The 24,492-nt window shown below is 43.3% G+C and overlaps 1 protein-coding gene across 1 annotated transcript in view; it reads left to right on the top strand.

Annotated features, from left to right (window-relative positions):
- Positions 1–24,492, top strand: part of LOC109892411 (alpha-mannosidase 2-like) — a 58,528-nt gene that overhangs the window by 7,625 nt on the left and 26,411 nt on the right. Inside the window, exons 4-9 of the mRNA XM_020484922.2 lie at positions 1,695–1,866; positions 9,275–9,402; positions 10,513–10,686; positions 14,576–14,762; positions 15,516–15,693; positions 15,956–16,155. Of these exons, the coding sequence (XP_020340511.1) occupies positions 1,695–1,866; positions 9,275–9,402; positions 10,513–10,686; positions 14,576–14,762; positions 15,516–15,693; positions 15,956–16,155 (1,039 nt within the window). The remainder of the gene's footprint in view (positions 1–1,694; positions 1,867–9,274; positions 9,403–10,512; positions 10,687–14,575; positions 14,763–15,515; positions 15,694–15,955; positions 16,156–24,492) is intronic.

Below are 24,492 nucleotides of genomic sequence, written 5' to 3'. Positions count from 1 at the left end.
CCCCCTGTATATAGCCTCCACATTGACACTGTACTGGTTCCCCCTGTATATAGCCTCCACATTGACTCTGTACTGGTTCCCCCTGTATATAGCCTCCACATTGACACTGTACTGGTTCCCCCTGTATATAGCCTCCACATTGACTCTGTACTGGTTCCCCCTGTATATAGCCTCCACATTGACTCTGTACTGGTTCCCCCTGTATATAGCCTCCACATTGACACTGTACTGGTTCCCCCTGTATATAGCCTCCACATTGACACTGTACTGGTTCCCCCTGTATATAGCCTCCACATTGACACTGTACTGGTTCCCCCTGTATATAGCCTCCACATTGACTCTGTACTGGTTCCCCCTGTATATGGCCTCCACATTGACTCTGTACTGGTTCCCCCTGTATACAGCCTCCACATTGACTCTGTACTGGTTCCCCCTGTATATAGCCTCCACATTGACTCTGTACTGGTTCCCCCTGTATATAGCCTCCACATTGACACTGTACTGGTTCCCCCTGTATATAGCCTCCACATTGACACTGTACTGGTTCCCCCTGTATATAGCCTCCACATTGACACTGTACTGGTTCCCCCTGTATATAGCCTCCACATTGACACTGTACTGGTTCCCCCTGTATATAGCCTCGTTACTGCTGCTCTTTAACTATTACTGCTGCTCTTTTATTGATCTTTTTTTAAACATATTTATTTTTTACTTAACACATATTTTTCTTATAACCGCATGGTTGGTTTAAGAGCTTGTAAGTAAACAATTCACTGTAAGGTCTACACCTGTTGTATTCGGCGCATCTGACAAATACAATTTGATTTGATTTGATTTGAAGCTGTCAAAAAGGCAAAGTGTGGCTACTTTGAATTATCTTACTTTTTGATTTGTTTAACCCTTTTTGGCGACTGCATGTTTCCATGTGTTATTTTATAGTTTTGATGTCTTCGCTATTATTCTACAATGTAGAAAATAGTAAAATTTGTAAATATGTACTGCTACTGTGTATATATATCAGAAAAAGAACACAATTGATCAGACGCATCAGAAGCCTGTTTTTAAAAATGTCCTCAAACGTACATTTTGCACAGAAACACAGCCTTTTAATGCTGTGTTGCAGTGTGACTTAAAGGCATAGTCCCTCACTAGACATTCCAGAGACTAAGGCGTTAGTGTAGGCACTAAGAGCAGTCAGTGCTGGGCATTTGTCACATCACGTGTAAGCACAGAAGCAGCATCTGCAGTCCAGTTACAGCCAAGGCCAGCCTATTCTTTGTGCCTGAGATTGGGTAATTCTTCAGTAAACCAAGCTGGCTTTCTGTTTTAACTGGGCTGGTTCTCCCTTAGAGTTGTATACAGTAGCTAAAGACAATACTCACACCCTTGCACAGTTTAAAAGCACTCATGCCTGTGTGCCTTCTACGGAATTATTTATCCTATTTCATCTTGGAGTGGAAATACTTTTTTGAATGCATTGATTTTCATTGGAAATATGATGACATTATGTTGTTAAATCAATGGATGTGGCAAATTGATTGAACCACATGTTCTGCTCATTCACCTGATTATGATGGCTTTATTGACTCAGTTTATTGACTCTATGGCAGACACACACACAGACAGACAGATAGTCTACAGTTGTAATGTATGCTCTACCACTTTGTCATATTTGTCCATTTGTACGTTCTCAGGATGGCTGAAGACGTTTGACGACTACTACCGGGACCAGACCCAGCACATCCTGAACAACATAGTGGTGAAACTCCATGAGGACAGCCGCAGGAAAATGATCTGGTCCGAGATCTCATACTTCTCCAAGTGGTGGGACAACATCGACAACCAGAAGAGAGACGCTGTCAAGAGGTAGTCTGTCTGTCTGTCTGTCTGTCTGTCTGTCTGTCTGTCTGTCTGTCTGTCTGTCTGTCATTCTAGCTTCAAGGTGATACTGAAATCAATATGAGCAGCAAATCACTTCTGGTTTATGTTATTGTGTTGTTGATATAGCTTGGCTCTGTAAACGTGGAATCTAATTCCTCAGTGGATTTACAATAAGATTCCGATGCTCCTCTGGTATTCCCATTTTAATTAAAGCAAGGTTATGCCTTGCTTAGGGCCAGCGGTTTTATAGGGTTTCTAAAAAATGAAATGAAATTAGAAGTGACCCACTGGACCAAAACTGGTCAAATCAACTAGGTAACTAGGGTTGGGTAGTATTCAGATGTTCATACCGTCATACCATTTCTGTGCCATACCGGGGTATACGCTATTTCCGGAGGTGCACACAAGAAGCACAATTTTTTTGACGCACAAATTAGGCAACAGGGATCTTGATCCAGGCGCCGTCAGAGATGGCCGCCTCGCTTCGCGTTCCTAGGAAACTATGCAGTTTTAAATTTTTTTTAACGTGTTATTCCTTACATTGGTACACCAGGTCATCTTAGGTTTCATTACATACAGTCGAGAAGAACTACTGAACATAAGAGCAGCGTCAACTCACCATCAGTACGACCAAGAATATGACTTTCGTGAAGCGGATCCTGTGTTCTGCCTTTCACCCAGGACAACGGAATGGATCCCAGCCGGCGACCCAAAAAAACGACTTCGTAAAATGGGGAAACGGAGCGGTCTTCTGGTCAGACTCCGGAGACGGGCACATCGTGCACCACTCCCTAGCATTCTTCTCGCCAATGTCCAGTCTCTTGACAACAAGGTTGATGAAATCCGAGCAAGGGTAGCATTCCAGAGGGACATCAGAGACTGTAACTTTCTTTGCTTCACGGAAACATGGCTCACTGGAGAGACGCTATCGGAGTCGGTGCAGCCAGCTGGTGTCTCCACGCATCGTGCCGACAGAAACAAACATCTTTCTGGTAAGAAGAGGGGCGGGGGCGTATGCTTCATGGTTAACGTGACGTGGTGTGGCCACAACAACATACAGGAACTCAAGTCCTTCTGTTCACCTGATTTAGAATTCCTCACAAAAATGTCGACCGCATTATCTACCAAGGGAATTCTCTTCGATTATAATCACAGCCGTATATATTCCCCCCCAAGCAGACACATCGATGGCTCTGAACGAACTTTATTTGACTCTTTGCAAACTGGAATCCATATATCCGGAGGCTGCATTCATTGTAGCTGGGGATTTTAACAAGGCTAATCTGAAAACAAGACTCCCTAAATTTGATCAGCATACCAGGGCTGGAAAAACCTTGGATCATTGCTATTCTAACTTCCGCGACACATATAAGGCCCTGCCCCGCTCTCCTTTCGGAAAAGCTGACCACGACTCCATTTTGTTGATCCCTGCCTACAGACAGAAACTAAAACAAGAAGCTCCCGCGCTGAGGTCTGTTCAACGCTGGTCTGACCAATCTGATTCCACAGTCCAAGACTGCTTCCATCACGTGGACCGGGATATGTTTCGCATTGCGTCAGACAACAACATTGACGAATACGCTGATTCGGTGAGCGAGTTCATTAGAATGTGCGTTGAAGATGTCGTTCCCATAGCAACGATTAAAACATTCCCAAACCAGAAACCGTGGATTGATGGCAGCATTCGCGTGAAACTGAAAGCGCGAACCACTGCTTTTAATCAGGGCAAGGTGACCGGAAACATGACCGAATACAAACAGTGTAACTATTCCCTCCGCAAGACAATCAAACAAGCTAAGCGTCAGTATAGAGACAAAGTAGAATCTCAATTCAACGGCTTAGACACAAGAGGTATGTGGCAGGGTCTACAGTCAATCACGGATTACAAAAATAAAACCAGCCCCGTCACGGACCAGGATGTCTTGCTCCCAGGCAGACTAAATAACTTTTTTGCCCGCTTTGAGGACAACACAGTGCCACTGACACGGCCCGCAACTAAAACATGCGGACTCTCCTTCACTGCAGCCGACGTGAGGAAAACATTTAAACATGTCAACCCTCGCAAGGCTGCAGGCCCAGACGGCATCCCCAGCCGCGCCCTCAGAGCATGCGCAGACCAGCTGGCTGGTGTGTTTACGGACATATTCAATCAATCCCTATCCCAGTCTGTTGTTCCCACATGCTTCAAGAGGGCCACCATTGTTCCTGTTCCCAAGAAAGCTAAGGTAACTGACCTAAACGACTACCGCCCCGTAGCACTCACTTCCGTCATCATGAAGTGCTTTGAGAGACTAGTCAAGGACCATATCACCTCCACCCTACCTGACACCCTAGACCCACTCCAATTTGCTTACCGCCCAAATAGGTCCACAGACGATGCAATCTCAACCACACTGCACACTGCCCTAACCCATCTGGACAAGAGGAATACCTATGTGAGAATGCTGTTCATCGACTACAGCTCGGCATTTAACACCATAGTGCCCTCCAAGCTCGTCATCAAGCTCGAGACCCTGGGTCTCGACGCCGCCCTGTGCAACTGGGTACTGGACTTCCTGACGGGCCGCCCCCAGGTGGTGAGGGTAGGCAACAACATCTCCACCCCGCTGATCCTTAACACTGTGGCCCTACAAGGGTGCGTTCTGAGCCCTCTCCTGTACTCCCTGTTCACCCACGACTGCGTGGCCACGCACGCCTCCAACTCAATCATCAAGTTTGCGGACGACACAACAGTGGTAGGCTTGATTACCAACAACGACGAGACGGCCTACAGGGAGGAGGTGAGGGCCCTCGGAGTGTGGTGTCAGGAAAATAACCTCACACTCAACGTCAACAAAACTAAGGAGATGATTGTGGACTTCAGGAAACAGCAGAGGGAACACCCCCCTATCCACATCGATGGAACAGTAGTGGAGAGGGTAGTAAGTTTTAAGTTCCTCGGCGTACACATCACAGACAAACTGAATTGGTCCACCCACACAGACAGCATCGTGAAGAAGGCGCAGCAGCGCCTCTTCAACCTCAGGAGGCTGAAGAAATTTGGCTTGTCACCAAAAGCACTCACAAACTTCTACAGATGCACAATCGAGAGCATCCTGTCGGGCTGTATCACCGCCTGGTACGGCAACTGCTCCGCCCACAACCGTAAGGCTCTCCAGAGGGTAGTGAGGTCTGCACAACGCATCACCGGGGGCAAACTACCTGCCCTCCAGGACACCTACACCACCCGATGTCACAGGAAGGCCATAAAGATCATCAAGGACAACAACCACCCGAGCCACTGCCTGTTCACCCCGCTATCATCTAGAAGGCGAGGTCAGTACAGGTGCATCAAAGCTGGGACCGAGAGACTGAAAAACAGCTTCTATCTCAAGGCCATCAGACTGTTAAACAGCCACCACTAACATTGAGTGGCTGCTGCCAACACACTGACTCAACTCCAGCCACTTTAATAATGGGAATTGATGGGGAATGATGTAAAATATATCACTAGCCACTTTAAACAATGCTACCTAATATAATGTTTACATACCCTACATTATTCATCTCATCTGTATATGTATATACTGTACTCTATATCATCTACTGCATCTTTATGTAATACATGTATCACTAGCCACTTTAACTATGCCACTTTGTTTACATACTCATCTCATATGTATATACTGCACTCAATACCATCTACTGTATCTTGCCTATGCCGCTCTGTACCATCACTCACTGATATATCTTTATGTACATATTCTTTATCCCCTTACACTTGTGTCTATAAGGTAGTAGTTTTGGAATTGTTAGCTAGATTACTTGTTGGTTATTACTGCATTGTCGGAACTAGAAGCACAAGCATTTCGCTACACTCGCATTAACATCTGCTAACCATGTGTATGTGACAAATAAAATTTTATTTTATTTAATTTGAGGAAGGGATTGAATGTCTCTGCTGTAACCAAGAAGCTTGATCTTGACATCTAGACACTTAGCTAGCAAGTTAGCAAACCAAATGCATAGCTGGAGCCATGAGCTGGGTATGATTTATTTGACACATAGATTTAGATTTCTTACAGTTAAAATTAACTTACACTGAGTGTACAAACCTTTAGGAACACCGTCCTAATATTGCTTTGCAGCCCTTTTCCCCTCAGAACAGCCTCAATTCATCAGGGCATGGACTACAAGGTGTGGAAAGCTTTCCACAGGGATGCTGGCTCATGTTGACCCCAGTGCTTCCCACAGTTGTGTCACGTTAGATGGTTGTCATTTGGGTGGTGGACCATTATTGATACACGGGAAACTTGAGCGTGAAAAATCAATCAGCGTTGCAGTTCTTGACACACTCAAATCAGAGCCTCGCACCTACTACAATTACCCATTCAAAGGCACTTCAATCTGTGGTCTTGCCCATTCACCCTCTGAATGGCACACATACACAATCCATGTCTCAATTGTCTCGAAGCTTAAAAATCCTTCTTTAACCTGTCTCCTCCCCTTCATCTACACTGATTGAAGTGGATTTAAAAGGTGACATCAATAAGGGATCACAGCTTTCACCTGTATTCACCTGGTCAGTCTATGTCATGTCTATGTCATGGAAAGAGCAGGTGTCCCTAATGTTTTGTACACTCAGTGTATAGTTATAAGCAGTGGCATAGCATGCACTCCTGCAGCTGCGGCAAGGGAAAATACCCCGGTATACGGTATAAACGGTATATTGCCCAAGCCTAGTGAAGGCGTAAGGGAACGTAAGGGATTTTCGTAATTTTTCACATAACTTTTAAAATAAATCCTAGTTTACAGTAAAAAAAATATTCCTCTGCCTGGTAACAGGATTAAATTGGTTTGAATTGCCTTAACCAGCCAAACTGACTATGGTCTTGAGGTCATCAAATCAATTTTGTTTGTGAGAGGCATATAGGTTAACACGGGCACATAGGTAAACACATGTTCTCGCTCACTCTGCCTCAGTCTCTTTAGCCACTTTAATAATACAAAATAGGATGTAATAAATGTATCACTAGTCACTTTAAACAGTGCCACTTTTTATAATGTTTACATACCCTACATTACTCATCTCATATGTTTATACTGCACTCTATACCATCTACTGCATCTTGCCTATGCCGTTCGGCCATCGCTCATCCATATATTTATATGTACATATTCTTATTCATTCCTTTATTTTTGTGTGTAAAAGGTAGTTGTTGTGAAATTGTTAGATTACTTGTTAGATATTACTGCATGGTAGGAACTAGAAGCACAACACTCGCATTAACATCTGCTAACCATGTGTATGTGACCAATAAAATTTGATTTGATTTGTCCCCTTGGGAATGTAATGGTTGCCAGTCAGGGGTTTCTCTGGAAGTGACATGGAGGGCGATTCAGAGGGTGCTCTACTTCAGAAAACAGCCCCAAAAGCAAGAAGCAGGGTGTCACAAATGTTGTGTGTAAATGCTGTGTGCATTGGCCATGCTCACAACGAGCTACTGACAGGTAGGGTTCAGCAGCTAGCCTTGGGGGATACACAAACTGTGTATGAAATGCAATAAACATTTCAGCTGCAGGTTAGAATTCCAATTAGGAGCACAAGCAAACAGCCTTAAGGTGAAGAATGGAGGGAGATCTAACACAAATATTTATTCACTATTGATTTGATGCGCAAGGAGTTCTAAGCAAACCAGATCCATTTTTTGTTGTTGAGAATATTCTGTGTTTACTATTTTTTGTGTTGAGTGTTATTGCTTATGTAATAACTTATTTGCTTGCATGTTTTATTTTATGTCAGCAAATTGAAGGTCTGGCGCTTAATGATAAAATGTTCCCTGTTACAGTACAAGGAGAAGAATCGCTCGAGAAATTCGAACAAACGACCTCATTAATTCTTTAGAACTTTTAGAATTGGAAAGGAACATGTTTTTGAGCAGCGTGTTTCGGTTTGTTGAAGGGACTTGTCCATCTGTCCTCGTTAGGATGCGGTGTTGCTATCTGCTCAGTGAAGATGGCACCTGCTTTGACCACTCCAACTCTTCAACACCAGGACAGACCTACACGACACACCACTTCCACCTGTCCAATCGTAGAACAATGAAGGAAACCTTCTGGTGATTGAATGATGCCAGAGAAATATCACATTTCCGTGGAGAGAAAATAAAGAGCCATTTCAACTTGTTATTATGAAAATTGCTGAGTCGTTGTCCATTGTTTTGCTTATCCATGCTCTTATTTAAGGGGCTCGCCAAGGACACGTTAGGGAAGTCTGCAATTGACATATGCTCGGCGAACAGAGAAAAGATGCTGAATCGCAATCATAGCAATGTTTCCTGTCCTAAAGAGAAATGGGAGTAACTCCTGTGGTTGTTGATTTTACTCTTTGGACTTAGGAGTAAGACAATTCAACAGCTACAGAGGAGAAGATGCTTCTTGTTGTCGCAATAAGTAGGGCCCAGATTTTTTTTCTTAGCCACACATGAGGTGATGTCTCTTGCAACTAAGGGTGCGTTGGTAAATTCACTCTGGCTATCTACACCGATTTCAGAGCACTCTCGTCTGAGTGAGCCAGAGCACAGAATAACTGATAAATTTACAAACGCGCAACCCTCATATGAATATGACCGGTGTCAGTAAACATCTGCAAAAAAAACATAATTAAATTGTTGTTCTCTCATTTGTGTTTGGAAGTAGCTAGCAAGCTAGCCAACTTTATTCAGTAAGCTTGGGTGCCTGACTCACGTTGTGAGGTCACAACACTCGAATCAACCCTACTCCTCAGCCAGAGTGTCCAGTGGGTGCTATGAACGCTCTGAGATTTACAAACGGACAGTTCCTTTGTGGAGATTAGAGAACCTTCCAGAAGGACAACCGTCTCTGTAGCACTCCACCAATCAGGCCTCTATGCTACAGTGACAACGCTCTGAATTTATGAACCCCCAGAACACACTCTGGTGAATTTACAAACACCCTAAGATCTATTACACCTTTAGAAAGTCTTATTTTTAAAATTCCGGTAACTCTCCCAAAATTCCCCGGTTTTCCAGAAATCCTGGTTTGATGTTTCCTAGTATTCCTGCTGATTCCCTTGGAATTCCAGGAATCTTCCAACCATGATTTCTGGAAAACTGAGGAATTTGGACAAGTTACTGGAATTTTGCAGGTTCCTGACCATATAACATCCATTTTGTAATCTGGTATTTTACAATTAATATATATATATATATTTTTACAATTAAAATGCATTCAACCTACAATTTTGAATGGAAAAGAAGCTCATAAATTGATAAAGCTGCATGGTTTTTGTATAGCCTTTTTTTCTTTTCTTTTGGCTTTGAGCTATGAAATGGTAATTGACTGAGCTGATTGTCTTAGAGCCTGAATGATCATTTTCCTCTATGTTATTTAGTCTGTTTGAGCAAGGCCAGTTGGAGATCACAACGGGAGGCTGGGTGATGCCTGATGAAGCCAACTCGCATTACTTTGCATTAATTGACCAGCTATTGGAGGGACACCAATGGTTGGAGAGAAATGTGGGTGAGTGCATAAAATATCAGGAGTTAGTTATCTGGAAAGAGATCATACAAAGGACATTTGTTGGCAAGCACAATATATTGGTTATTTTGCATGATTCAAACAAAATGATTAGCACACTTTAACCATCAGAGATTTTATCTTTTGATTTATATATCAAAAAAATGTATTTATAATGCCCTTTTTACATCAGCCAATGTCACCAAGTGCTTATACAGAAACCCAGCCTAAAACCCCAAACAGCAAGCAATGCAGAAAAACTCCTTAGAAAGGGCGGCAGGGTAGCCTGGTGGCCTAGTGGTTAGAGCGTTGGACTAGTAACCGGAAGGTTGCAAGTTCAAACCCCCGAGCTGACAAGGTACAAATCTGTCGTTCTGCCCCTGAACAGGCAGTTAACCCACTGTTCCTAGGCTGTCATTGAAAATAAGAATTTGTTCTTAATTGACTTGCCTAGTTAAATAAAGGGCAAATAAAAAAATAAAACCTAGGAAGAAACCTAGAAAGGAACCATGCTCTGAAGAGTGGCCAGACCTCTTTCTGGCTGTGCTGGGTGGAGATTATAAGAGTACGTGGCCATTCATTGTTCTTCAAGATGTTCAAACGTTCACAGATGCCCAGCAGGGTCAAATAATAATCGTAGTAGTTGTAGATTGTGCAACAGGTTAGCACCTCAGGAGTAAATGACAGTTGGCTTTTCATAGCCGAGCATTCAGAGGTTGAGATAGCAGATGCGATAGAGAGAGAGTGTCGTGAACAGCAGGTCCGGGACAGGGTAGCACGTCCTGTGAACAGGTCAGGGTTCCATAGCCGCAGGCAAAACAGTTGAAACTGGAGCAGCAGCAACGCAGGGTAGCATGACAAGGTATGAACAGATGAACCCAGTGGCAGCTGGTGACTTAAAAAGTTATGGAGGATGACTGATGCAAATGTGTTGATTCAGAGACAACCTTTTAATTATGCTAATGGTTGACCTGTGTAACAGATGTTTATTTCAAGGATTTTTATGTAATGTTTCATAGTTTTTTATTGTTTATAATTTTTCCTCAAAAAAGGAGGACGGTTGCCAACCTCCTCTGCATGAACCTGAATTCTCCCTCTATTCTCCCCTGTTAGGAGTGAAACCCCAGACGGGCTGGGCTGTGGATCCGTTTGGCCACTCCCCTACCCAGGCGTACCTGTTGAAACAGGCTGGCCTGGCCAACATGCTCATCCAGAGGGTGCACTACTCCGTCAAGAAACACTTTGCCAGTCAGAAGACCCTGGAGTTCTTCTGGAGACAGAACTGGGGCAAGTAACCAGACTAATGTAGCCCTGTGGCTCTCCCAGGGTGCTCTTCCAGAGTCTGTGTTTCCCCTAGCTAGAAGGTAAGGGGTCCTGCCCCACTTATACAATTGTAGGGGAAACACTGCTCAGTGTTTACACTACTGTAGCATTCAACATGCCGGAGATCCAGTCCTCACACCTCTGTTCTCAGTGGTTCAGGTACTATCTTAGCCATATTAAATTAAGCATTTAGCATATACAAAGTCCTAGTTCTACTGCAAGTCTATGGACAGAAACAAAATAACATGACCTCAAAGTGACTAGTACATACTCATGTAGTCAGTAGAAAACAAATCCTTCCAATTCCTGTACATATTTGGTGTGACAGATGCTATGGATGGTTTGATGCCGTGTGTTGAACTCTGGGAAGTCAGCTTGTGTAAATAACAGCACTCGGATAAGCGACAGCAGCATCTGCTGCCTACAGTATTGAGCCGCTCAGACCATCAGCAGGGGGATTTCTCATGTCCATAAATAATTATGTAGGTGCTTTTATTAGTCCAGTTTAACACATGTACAAGTGTGATTTTATTTTTTATGCATATCCCAATTCCCCCTGAGACATGCTCAGAGAGTGGGGTCACAGCCTGGTTTAGCCATTATTAACAGTGACCCTGGAGCAATTAGGGTTAAGTGCCTTGCACAAGGGCACGTCAACAGATATTTCACCTAGTCGGCTCGAGGATTCAAACTAGCGACCTTTTGGTTACTGGCCCAACGCTCTAACCGTCAGGCTACCTACCTTACAGAAGTGTCATATGAAGGCATGCTCCTTTCTCTTTGGTCTCATCTTATAGCATCTGTGGTAGAAGGGATTCTCTTTGTATGGACTGAGGCCTGCATGGCTTAAACATGTCTGGCTGGTACATCATGCAATGAACAGACCTGGGTTCAAATAGTGCTGGATTCCTTTCTATTTGCATTTGATTGAGACAGGTGTGCCAGATGGGCGGGTTTGCACTTTTGCGACAATTCCGTTGGTTCCATTGCTCCAGGCCAGCTTGAAAGGAAAAAAACAGTTTGAACCTTGGTCTGGTGATGAGCTTGGTGATTTATAAGAAGAATGTAGACCACAGCCTCATGACTAGAGGGATGGAGAGTTTGGAGGTCAAAGGTCTGATTCACATTGGCCATGAACCATCTGCTGTGTGTGTGTGTGTGTGTGTGTGTGTGTGTGTGTGTGTGTGTGTGTGTGTGTGTGTGTGTGTGTGTGTGTGTGTGTGTGTGTGTGTGTGTGTGTGTGTGTGTGTGTGTATGTGTGTGTGACAGGGAGCAGTTGGTAACAGAACAGGCATTAGTTAGTTAGTGGTTTCATGCAGCTATGATGCATCTAAATGGGTGATTACTCAAACCTCTAAGCCAAATGATGTAGTACTCATTCATGCTTTTCACTAGGTAGACAGACGCCTAAATAGTCTGCAATGCCAAAGAGAGCGTCTGTCTGTACAAGTTGTTATTTACGTCATGAAAATGATCAAATACTGTTATGATTATTTAATAGCAGACAATGATGAAAGATCAGATCAGGTTATGTTCTGTTCATATGGTTTCATGTTATCCTCAGTATTATAGAGTTGAGTTGAGTACTTCTTGATGAAAAATGAGTACTGTTTGTTTGGCAATGTGATGCAATTCTCCCAGTATGGCCAAAGGGGATACACACTCTAATTATATAACTTAGACTCTGGACAATGTTTTGAAATATTTTATCTACATGAGTAAAAGTCTTGTGGGTTTTAAGTTGAAAGACTTGAATGAAATGAAAGTTGAATGAATAGTTGAATAACAGTCTGAGAATGTTGTTTTACCTAGTATACTCACTATACTGGTCAAATAGCACTAAAATATGGTATATTATAGAAGCGTTCTGGACACTGTCGTCTGTATTCTCGTCACCCTCTATATTCCCTTCAGGGTAGGATCAATTCCATTTCATTTCCAGTCAATTCAGGAAGTACAACGATTCCAATTCTAATTCTCTTCCAATACTTTTCAATGAGGAACACTTGGAATTGGAATTTGGTTTACTTTCTGAATTGACTAGAATTTAAATGGAATTGACCCCAACCCTGATTCCCTCTATTCAATATAATATGCAGGGGTCCAATACATGTCATGGAAAACTGACATTGCTGTAGTGGTTGGAAACGCCTCTCTGTGCTCTTGTTTTGAGAGACAGACATCCTGTGGAATAATAGAGAGCAAGGCTAGAAATGTGCCATGTGGGAGATGACAGGAAGTGGGCCCCTTCCACTGCTGGACAAATAGGATTTAATCTCTCTCGCCAATTAGTCATCAGTTCAATGCCAGATCAGATTATATCCACCAAAGTTATTTAATATCATTGTCATTGACGATGACAATGGGAACACCCCCCTATCCACATTGAGGGAACACCGCCCTTTCCACATTGATGGAACAGTAGTGGAGAGGGTAGTAAGTTTTAAGTTCCTCGGCGTACACATCACAGACAAACTGAATTGGTCCACCCACACAGACAGCATCGTGAAGAAGGCGCAGCAGCGCCTCTTCAACCTCAGGAGGCTGAAGAAATTCGGCTTGTCACCAAAAGCACTCACAAACTTCTACAGATGCACAATCGAGAGCATCCTGTCGGGCTGTATCACCGCCTGGTACGGCAACTGCTCCGCCCACAACCGTAAGGCTCTCCAGAGGGTAGTGAGGTCTGCACAACGCATCACCGGGGGCAAACTACCTGCCCTCCAGGACACCTACACCACCCGATGTCACAGGAAGGCCATAAAGATCATCAAGGACAACAACCACCCGAGCCACTGCCTGTTCACCCCGCTATCATCCAGAAGGCGAGGTCAGTACAGGTGCATCAAAGCTGGGACCGAGAGACTGAAAAACAGCTTCTATCTCAAAGCCATCAGACTGTTAAACAGCCACCACTAGCATTGAGTGGCTGCTGCCAACACACTGACTCAACTCCAGCCACTTTAATAATGGGAATTGATGGGAAATGATGTAAAATATATCACTAGCCACTTTAAACAATGCTACCTAATATAATGTTTACATACCCTACATTATTCATCTCATCTGTATATGTATATACTGTACTCTATATCATCTACTGCATCTTTATGTAATACATGTATCACTAGCCACTTTAACTATGCCACTTTGTTTACATACTCATCTCATATGTATATACTGCACTCAATACCATCTACTGTATCTTGCCTATGCCGCTCTGTACCATCACTCACTGATATATCTTTATGTACATATTCTTTATCCCCTTACACTTGTGTGTATAAGGTAGTAGTTTTGGAATTGTTAGCTAGATTACTTGTTGGTTATTACTGCATTGTCGGAACTAGAAACACAAGCATTTCGCTACACTCGCATTAACATCTGCTAACCATGTGTATGTGACAAATAACATGTGATTTGATTTTGATTTTTGATTGATTTAATTCTAACAAGGTATAAATGTTAGTACTTTTGAATAGCGCATGCATGACATGGCCAGTCTCTTTGAGATAGAAATGTAATTACATGCTAGCTATATGTTTACAGTCCATGTTCTAAAATTTTGTCTTTGCACTGTCAAATGTAAGTACCACACATGAAGTACCTGTAAGAAAAAATACATCTATTTTATGTTCTATTTAATATTCTATTTTATTCTATTTCAAATCAAATCAAATTGCATTTGTCGCATACACATATTGTTAACGCAGGGGCAGAAAAATGCTTATGTTTCTAGCTCCAACAGTGCAGTAATACCGAACAATACAAAACAATACACACATCCAAAAAAGAAAAGGAAAGAAATGAAGAAATATCAGAATGTTGTATTTCATGTTCTATCTGTGTACAGACCCAGCCTCCAGCACGGACATTCTATGCCACATGATGCCCTTCTACAGTTATGATATTCCCCACACGTGTGGCCCCGACCCCAAGATCTGCTGCCAGTTTGACTTCAAAAGACTTCCTGGTGGGCGGGTCAGCTGTCCCTGGAGGGTCCCCCCTCAGCCAATCACGGATGGAAACGTACAACAGAGGTGACCAATTACATAGAAATGGATTGAGAATGATATACTGTATTATTATTATAATAATAATAATCTATAACCACTGGACTTGGCTGTGAAATACACAATTCAAAAATACAAAATCTTTATTGTCCCATTGGATTTACTTGAGGCAGGAGATTGTCTTTGGCTTGAGGCTCACAGTAATAAAAAAAAAGGCTTTCCTCTCCCTGGTACAGAATATTTTTTACAAACACTGGTTTATGTGGTAGACAGACAGTCCACATTCTCTCCATGTTGATGGTGTTATGGTGTCTCCATGTTGATGGTGTTATGGTGACCTCAGTGTGATGGTGCTATAGACAAGGATCAAACACGTTGTGTGAACAAGATAAGACATTGACGCCACTGTAGGATAATCTGTTGTGGTAATAGGAATTTCAGATGGCGTCTGTTTTTCTAACAGAAGGCTCTGATGATAAGTGGACTTTCTGATTCAGTAGCAAATCCAAGAGGAACTTGTTTGCACCCAGTGTTCCCTTGGTGTCTGATTGCACAACATGGCCCTAACAGATATCGGCAGATGGACAAGGGTTGGACTAGAGAATAGGCATTGAAAGTCTAAAAAGTAATATATGGAAATACACAAGCAACTCCTTTCCACCCACCCACCCACACACACACACACACACATATGCATTTTGGTTGACAGTTACAGCTTAATATGTCATGAAAAATTGTGACTCCGTTGTAGTCGTCAACTCTTTTTCCCAAAATCCCAAGGGTTCAGATGCTGCTGGACCAGTACAGGAAGAAGTCCAAGCTGTTCCGAACCAAGGTGGTGATGGTCCCCCTAGGGGACGACTTCCGCTATGCAGAGGCCTTGGAGTGGGACCAGCAGTTCCAGAACTACCAGAAGCTCTTTGACTACATGAACTCTCATCCAGAACTACACGTCAAGGTCTGACTTGGGTGTAAGGTTTTGATGCAGCACATAATTGGAATGACTGATGCCCGATAGTGTAATGGTGTGTTTCGTTGGCTCCCTAATTCCTGCCCTTCTTGATTTTTTTGTGTGTGTCCAGCTATTGCAATGGAACACTGCTCTCAATAAAGCAGAAAAGTAAACTACCCTGCAGCATTGATCGATCTATTTTCAGTTTGCCTCTCAGGTACTCTATCATAAATCTGCTTTATATTCCAACTGACCTATTCTGTTCTAGGCTCAGTTCGGCACCATCACGGATTACTTCAACGCTCTTCGTAAATCGTCCATAGACCCCGGTCACGCTAGTGCCTCTTTACCGGTGGTCAGCGGCGACTTCTTTACCTACGCAGACCGAGATGACCATTACTGGAGCGGCTACTTCACCTCCCGACCCTTCTACAAACACCTAGACCGCGTGCTGGAGTCACACCTCAGGTAGAAGCACATGCAGTTCCTTTTCTGCAACTTATTTGTCCTTGTTTATTTCTTATTTCTCATTTTCCTATTTGCAACTTATTTTTACATTTCAGTAATCATCCAACACAGATGACATTTCTTTTGTTACAATGAGTACAGTTTCAACATAGAAAAGTGAATCACCTTAAGCACCGGATTGCATGTCTGGTTAAGGTTGCAGGGTACACGAGGGAATTCCAATTCAGCTGTCAATTGGCCAAACAATAGACCAGGCAACATAGATTATTTATTTATCTAGACTAGAGTTGTTGCTGGGAAACAGCCAAACCACAAGGCTTGGTCTATCTAGAACTAAAGTATGCTAATATATATGTTTATATGCCATATATACAGTTGAAGTCGGAAGTTTACATACACCTCATGATACCTCATGATACTCATGAAGTTGCTCCAACTTAGCTTACGAATGACAGTACATACACTACATGGACAAAAGTATGTGGACACTTGCTTGTCAAACATCTCATTAGAAAGTCATGGGAATTAATACGGAGTTGGTCCCTCCTTTAGTGCTATAACAACCTCCATTCTTCTGGGAAGGCTTTCCACTAGAGCAGGTATTCCCAAACTGGGGGTACGCACAATGCCGTCGGGGGTACGCCCAATAAAAATGTGATTCACACTTTTTTAATTTTTTTATTTGTAATCTTCACATTTTCAAACAGTCCATTGATATTTTCCAACGCGGTTATACATTTGGGTGAGTTTTTTCTCTCTCGCCTGAGTAGCCTCGTTTCACTGCCCAAAATAAAATGTAACCATCTAGTGTTCAACTAAATAACAACACTATGTCAAATACAGGTAGCCTTGTCAAATAATGAATATCCAATCACATTAACTGTTACTCTCTCACGGAAATTCCACTAACGGTCCGGTCCGTATGTAGCCAAACGTAGCTGCTGTGCATTCCGCTTGCTCTAAAATGTATAAATGGTTAAAAAGAAGTAAGGCCCGTGTCCAAACTGCGTCAGTAGTACTGCTACTACCAGCAGTATGACACCTGCACCTGTCGACAATACAAGTTGTTCTGCTTCCACGAGCACATCCTATGCTAGCATCAGTAACGACACAACAGTGGTAGGCTTGATTACCAACAACGACGAGACGGCCTACAGGGAGGAGGTGAGGGCCCTCGGAGTGTGGTGTCAGGAAAATAACCTCACACTCAACGTCAACAAAACTAAGGAGATGATTGTGGACTTCAGGAAACAGCAGAGGGAACACCCCCCCATCCACATCGATGGAACAGTAGTGGAGAGGGTAGCAAGTTTTAAGTTCCTCGGCATACACATCACAGACAAACTGAATTGGTCCACTCACACAGACAGCATCGTGAAGAAGGCGCAGCAGCGCCTCTTCAACCTCAGGAGGCTGAAGAAATTCGGCTTGTCACCAAAAGCACTCACAAACTTCTACAGATGCACAATCGAGAGCATCCTGGCGGGCTGTATCACCGCCTGGTATGGCAACTGCACCGCCCTCAACCGTAAGGCTCTCCAGAGGGTAGTGAGGTCTGCACAACGCATCACCGGGGGCAAACTACCTGCCCTCCAGGACACCTACACCACCCGATGCTACAGGAAGGCCATAAAGATCATCAAGGACATCAACCACCCGAGCCACTGCCTGTTCACCCCGCTGTCATCCAGAAGGCGAGGTCAGTACAGGTGCATCAAAGCTGGGACCGAGAGACTGAAAAACAGCTTCTATCTCAAGGCCATCAGACTGTTAAACAGCCACCACTAACATTGAGTGGCTACTGCCAACACACTGTCAATGCCACTGACTCTACTCCAGCCACTTTAATCATGGGAATTGATGGGAAATGATGTAAATATATCACTAGCCACTTTAAACAATGCTACCTTATATAATGTTACTTACCCTACATTATTCATCTCATATGCATACGTAGATACTGTACTCTATATCATCGACTGCATCCTTATGTAATACATGTATCACTAGCCACTTTAACTATGCCACTTGGTCTACATACTCATCTCATATGTATATACTGTACTCGATATCATCTACTGTATCTTGCCTATGCTGCTCTGTACCATCACTCATTCATATATCCTTATGTACATATTCTTTATCCCCTTACACTGTGTATAAGACAGTAGTTTTTTTTGGAATTGTTAGTTAGATTACTTGTTCGTTATTACTGCACTGTCGGAACTAGAAGCACAAGCATTTCGCTACACTCGCATTAACATCTGCTAACCATGTGTATGTGACAAATAAATTTGATTTGATTTGATTTGATTTGAGTAATTCTACATTTGTCTTTAACCCAGCTAGCATAGACAGTGACAGTTGTGAATCTGATGCAGCCGAAGAGCTACTGCCCCCTTACCTGGGAATGCACTGAACAACAGACAGGGACGTTGGACCATCGAAGGGGCGCAAATAAGATGAGAACTACATTGATTTGTCATTCACTTATATAGGTAATAGTGCCTTTCCTCAGCCACAGTGTGTTATATGTGCAAAAGCACAACTCAATGAAACCTTCACTTTTGCGTAGACATTTAGAAACAAAACATGCCAATTTGAAAAATAATCCACAGGAGTTTTTTGAGCGAGAATTAAGACGACTTTTGAGTAGTAAGACATGCATGAAAGCCATGACAGGGAGACATATTGGAGTGGAATGCTCCCGACGCCACTTGAGTACACTGCAGCATCCACCAGGAGGCTCTTGCTGCCAAATCAAATCAAATCAATTGTATTTATATAGCCCTTCGTACATCAGCTGATATCTCAAAGTGCTGTACAGAAACCCAGCCTAAAACCCCAAACAGCAAGCAATGCAGGTGTAGAAGCACGGTGGCTAGGAAAAACTCCCTAGAAAGGCCAAAACATAGGAAGAAACCTAGAGAGGAACCAGGCTATGTGGGGTGGCCAATCCTCTTCTGGCTGTGCCGGGTGGAGATTATAACAGAACATGGCCAAGATGTTCAAATGTTCATAAATGACCAGCATGGTCAAATAATAATAAGGCAGAACAGTTGAAACTGGAGCAGCAGCACGGCCAGGTGGACTGGGGACAGCAAGGAGTCATCATGTCAGGTAGTCCTGAGGCATGGTCCTAGGGCTCAGGTCCTCCGAGAGAGAGAAAGAAAGAGAGAAAGAGAGAATTAGAGAGAGCACACTTAAATTCACACAGGACACCGAATAGGACAGGAGAAGTACTCCAGATATAACAAACTGACCCTAGCCCCCCGACACATAAACTACTGCAGCATAAATACTGGAGGCTGAGACAGGAGGGGTCAGGAGACACTGTGGCCCCATCCGAGGACACCCCCGGACAGGGCCAAACAGGAAGGATATAACCCCACCCACTTTGCCAAAGCACAGCCCCCACACCACTAGAGGGATATCTTCAACCACCAACTTACCATCCTGAGACAAGGCTGAGTATAGCCCACAAAGATCTCCGCCATGGCACAACCCAAGGGGGGGCGCCAACCCAGACAGGAAGATCACAACAGTGACTCAAGCCACTCAAGTGACGCACCCCTCCTAGGGACGGTATGAAAGAGCCCCAGTAAGCCAGTGACTCAGCCCCTGTAATAGGGTTAGAGGCAGAGAATCCCAGTGGAAAGAGGGGAACCGCCAGGCAGAGACAGCAAGGGCGGTTCGTTGCTCCAGAGCCTTTCCGTTCACCTTCCCACTCCTGGGCCAGACTACACTCAATCATATGACCCACTGAAGAGATGAGTCTTCAGTAAAGACTTAAAGGTTGAGACCGAGTTTGCGTCTCTTACATGGGTAGGCAGACCGTTCCATAAAAATGTAGCTCTATAGGAGAAAGCCCTGCCTCCAGCTGTTTGCTTAGAAATTCTAGGGACAATTAGGAGGCCTGCATCTTGTGACCGTAGCGTACGTGTAGGTATGTACGGTAGGACCAAATCAGAGAGATAGGTAGGAGCAAGCCCATGTAATGCTTTGTAGGTTAGCAGTAAAACCTTGAAATCAGCCCTTGCCTTGACAGGAAGCCAGTGTAGGGAGGCTAGCACTGGAGTAATATGATCACATTTTTTGGTTCTAATCGGTATTCTAGCAGCCGTATTTAGCACTAACTGAAGTTTATTTAGTGCTTTATCCGGGTAGCCGGAAAGTAGAGCATTGCAGTAGTCTAACCTAGAAGCCAAGAGAATGCCTGACAGGTCAAAAGACGTGTTGGACACTAGCGTGAAAATGGTTAACTTTGTTAAAGCAAGGCCCCTGAACTGTCATGTATTTTATGCACTATGCAATGATATGGGCAGCAACCATGTAACGCTTTTACAACATACAGAAGTGCGCTGGTTATCAAGGGGCAAAGTATTGCCTTTTTTTGAGAGACGAGCTTAAAGTGTTCTTTACTGACCATAATTTTCACTTGTCTGACCGTTTGCATGATGACGAGTTTCTCACACAACTGGCCTATCTGGGTGATGTTTTTCTCGCCTGAATGATCTGAATCTAGGATTACAGGGACTGTCCACAACTATATTCAATGTGCGGGACAAAATAGAGGCTTTGATTAAGAAGTTGGAGCTCTTTCTCTGTCTGCATTAACAAGGACAACACACAGGTCTTTCCATCATGAGTTTTTGTGTGCAAATGAACTCAAGTTTACGAACCATGTCAAATGTGATATAGCAAAGCACCTGAGTGAGTTGTGTGCGCAATTACGCAGGTACTTTCCCAAAACGGATGACACAAACAACTGGATTCGTTATCCCTTTCATGCCCTGCCTCCAGTTCACTTAACAAGAGAGCCTCATCAAAATTGCAACAAGCGGTTCTGTGAAAATGGAATTTAATCAGAAGCCACTGCCAGATTTCTGGATTGGGCTGCGCTCAGAGTTTCTTGCCTTGGCAAATCACGCTGTTAAGACACTGATGCCCTTTGCAACCACGTACCTATGTGAGACTGGCTTCTCGGCCCTCACTAGCATGAAAACTAAATACAGACCGTGTGTGGAAAATGATTTAAGACTGAGACTCTCGCCAATACAACCCAACATTGTAGAGTTACAGTATGTGCATCCTGTCAAGTACATCCTTCTCATTAATTCACAATTTTTATAGTTATATTTGTAAGATGGCTGAATAAAGAGCAAAATTATTGATAATTATTATATTATTATTTGTGCCCTGTCCTATAAGAGCTCTTTGTCACTTCCCACGATTTGGGTTCTGACAAAAACTTACACTCATTCTTATGTTTAATAAATGTATTGTATAGTGTGTGTGTGGCAGGCTTACATTGATGGCAACATTTGAGAGTGCGCTGACCCTGATACTAGAGGGGTATGCAGCTGGACGTTGAATGTTTGAAAGGTTACGGGACTATAACAAGTTTGGGAACCACTGCGCTAGAGCATTAGTGAGATTGGGCACTGATGTTAGCTGATTAGGCCTGGCTCGCAGTTGGCGTTCAAACTCATTCCAATGGTGTTCGATGGGGTTGAGGTCAGGGCTCTGTGCAGGCCAGTCAAGTTCTTCCATACCCGATCTTGACAAACATTTTCTGTATTGACCTCAATTTGTGCAGGGGCACTGCCATGCTGAAACAGGACAGAGCCTTCCCCAAACTGTTGCCACAAAGTTGAAAGCACAGAATTGTCTAGAATATCATTGTATGCTGTAGCGTCATGCCGGAACTATGACAAACAGCCCCAGACCATTTTTCATTCTCCACCAAACTTTACAGTTGGCACAATGCATTTGGGCAGGTAGCTTCAGCACTTGTCGGTCCCATTCTGTGAGCTTGTGTGGCCTACTACTTCACGGCTGAGCCGTTGTTGCTCCTAGACATTTTTACTTCACAATAACAGCAATAACACAATAACATCCTATGATGGTGCCACGTTCAAAGTCACTGAGCTCTTCAGTACGGGCCATTCTACTGCCAATGTTTGTCAATGAAGATTACATAGCTGTGTGCTTGATTTTATACACCTGTCAGCAATGGATGTGACTGAAATAGCCGAATTCACAAATTTGAACGGGGGTCCTACATACTTTTGGCCATGTAGTGTAGGTGCACAGGTTGAGAGAAATGTGACAAGACATTGACACAATCAATACTGCCTTGCACAATCTTACCTGCATCTAGCTGATCTAGGGTGTAATCATTAGTCTAACAGTTGCAAACAAGAGTTTCTTTTGGACAAATTCAGTGATGTTTATCCCCGTTTTGTTCCATTTGCTTCCATTTAAGATGTTAAAAAAACAACAGAATCAACGGAATGAATACACCCCTGATCATACGCAAAGACAGTTCATAGCAGCCACATTCAAACAGCATAATCCTTTTGATCGTTGGATAATTCCTTCTCGCATCTACGCGTTCTCCTCCTCTCAACTTTTCATTTCGCTTGTGGACTTCAGTGCACAACACATCAGTTGTCTGTAACCAGGCAAAAAACCTTTCCAAGCCAAATCTTCATATCATAAACACTAACCGCTACACACAGCCTACATCGTGGTAACCATATTAGTTAACGTCAAGTCAACATAGCTACCCGAACTAAAGTGCTCGTAACCCCGCTACAATCATGCTGTACAGTGTACTGTTAGAAAGCAGTTTAGCAGTTTCACCAGTGGGCCCCGGTGGCAATAAATTCATCATACCAAGAGCTTACCTTGACTTGGAATAGTTCCAGTGTTGGATAGCCATAGCCAGCTAGGTAACATTAAATATCTCTCTGTTGGAGTAGGCTAAACTCTCTAGCTGCATTTGCTAGGTAAATAAGTGAAAGTGAAAACAATACGAAATATAGCTAGCTCTCTCTCTCTCGCGCGTGCTTCTCCTTAATTTTTGAATAAAATAATTTGTTCAAAACTGTTCAACTATTGTCTTTCTCTCTCTTTGAGTCAACTACTCACCCCATTTTATGCACTGCAGTGATGGCTAGCTGTAGCATATGCTTTCAGTACTAGATTCATTCTATGATCCTTTGATTGGGTGGACAACATGTCAGTTCATGCTGCAAGAGCTCTGATAGGCCTGGAGAACGTCCTCCGGAAGTTGTCATAATTACTGTTTAAGTCTATGGAAGGGAGTGAGATCCACGAGCCTCCAAGTTTTTGTATTGAAGTCATAAAATAAAATAGATCAGATATACAGTGTAGAAATTGTTAATGTTGCCCATTATCAGCAACTATCACTCCTTTGTTCCAATGGCACTTTGTGTTAGCTAATCCAAGTTTATAATTTTAAAAGGCTAATTGATCATTAGAAAACCCTTTTGCAATTATGTTAGCACAGCTGAAAACTGTTCTGATTAAAGAATCAATAAAACTGGCCTTCTTTAGACAAGTTGAGTATCTGGAGCGTCAGCATTTGTGGGTTCAATTACAGGCTCAAATTGTCCAGAAACAAAGAACTTTCTTCTGAAACTCGTCAGTCTATTCTTGTTCTGAGAAATTAAGGCTATTCCATGCGACAAATTGCCAGGAAACTGAAGATCTCGTATAACGCTGGGTACTACTCCCTTCACAGAACAGCGCAGACTGGCTCTAACCAGAATAGAAAGTGGGAGGCTCCGGTGCACAACTGAGCAAGAGGACAAGTACATTAACAGGCAGCTTCATTAAATAGTACCCGCAAAATACCAGTCTCAACGTCAACAGTGAAGAAGTGACTCCAGGATGCTGGCCTTCTAGCCAGAGTTCCTCTGTCCAGTGTCTGTGTTCTTTTGCCCATCTTCATCTTTTCTTTTTATTGGCCAGTCTGAGATATGGCTTTTTCTTTGCAACTCTGCAGCGATGCTCCCCATCCTACCTGACAGAGCTTGAGAGGATCTGTAGAGAAGAATGGGAGAAACTCCCCAAATACAGGTGTGCCAAACTTGTGGCGTCATACCCAAGAAGACTTGAGGCTGTAATCACTGCCAAAGGTGTTTCAACCAAGTACAGAGTAAAGGGTCTGAATACTTATGTAAATGTCATAAATCAGTGTAGATGAAAAAGAGGAGACAGGTTAAAGAAGGATGTTTAAGCCTTGAGACAATTTAGACATGGATTGTGTATGTGCCATTCAGAGGGTGAATGAGCAAGCCAAAATATTTAAGTGCCTTTGAATGGGGTATGGTAGTAGGTGCTAGGCACACCGGTTTGTGTGCGTCAAGAACTGCAAAGCTGCTGGGTTTTTCACAGTTTCCTGTGTCTATCAAGAGTGATCCACCACCCAAAGGAAATCCAGCCAACTTGACACAACTGTGTGAAGCAATGGAGCTAACATGGAACATGGGCCAGCATCCATGTGGAACGCTTTCCACATTTTGT

The sequence above is a fragment of the Oncorhynchus kisutch genome, linkage group LG6, assembly GCF_002021735.2.
Source record: "Oncorhynchus kisutch isolate 150728-3 linkage group LG6, Okis_V2, whole genome shotgun sequence".
Lineage (NCBI taxonomy): Eukaryota > Metazoa > Chordata > Actinopteri > Salmoniformes > Salmonidae > Oncorhynchus > Oncorhynchus kisutch.
This window is presented reverse-complemented; position numbering and strand designations above follow the sequence as displayed.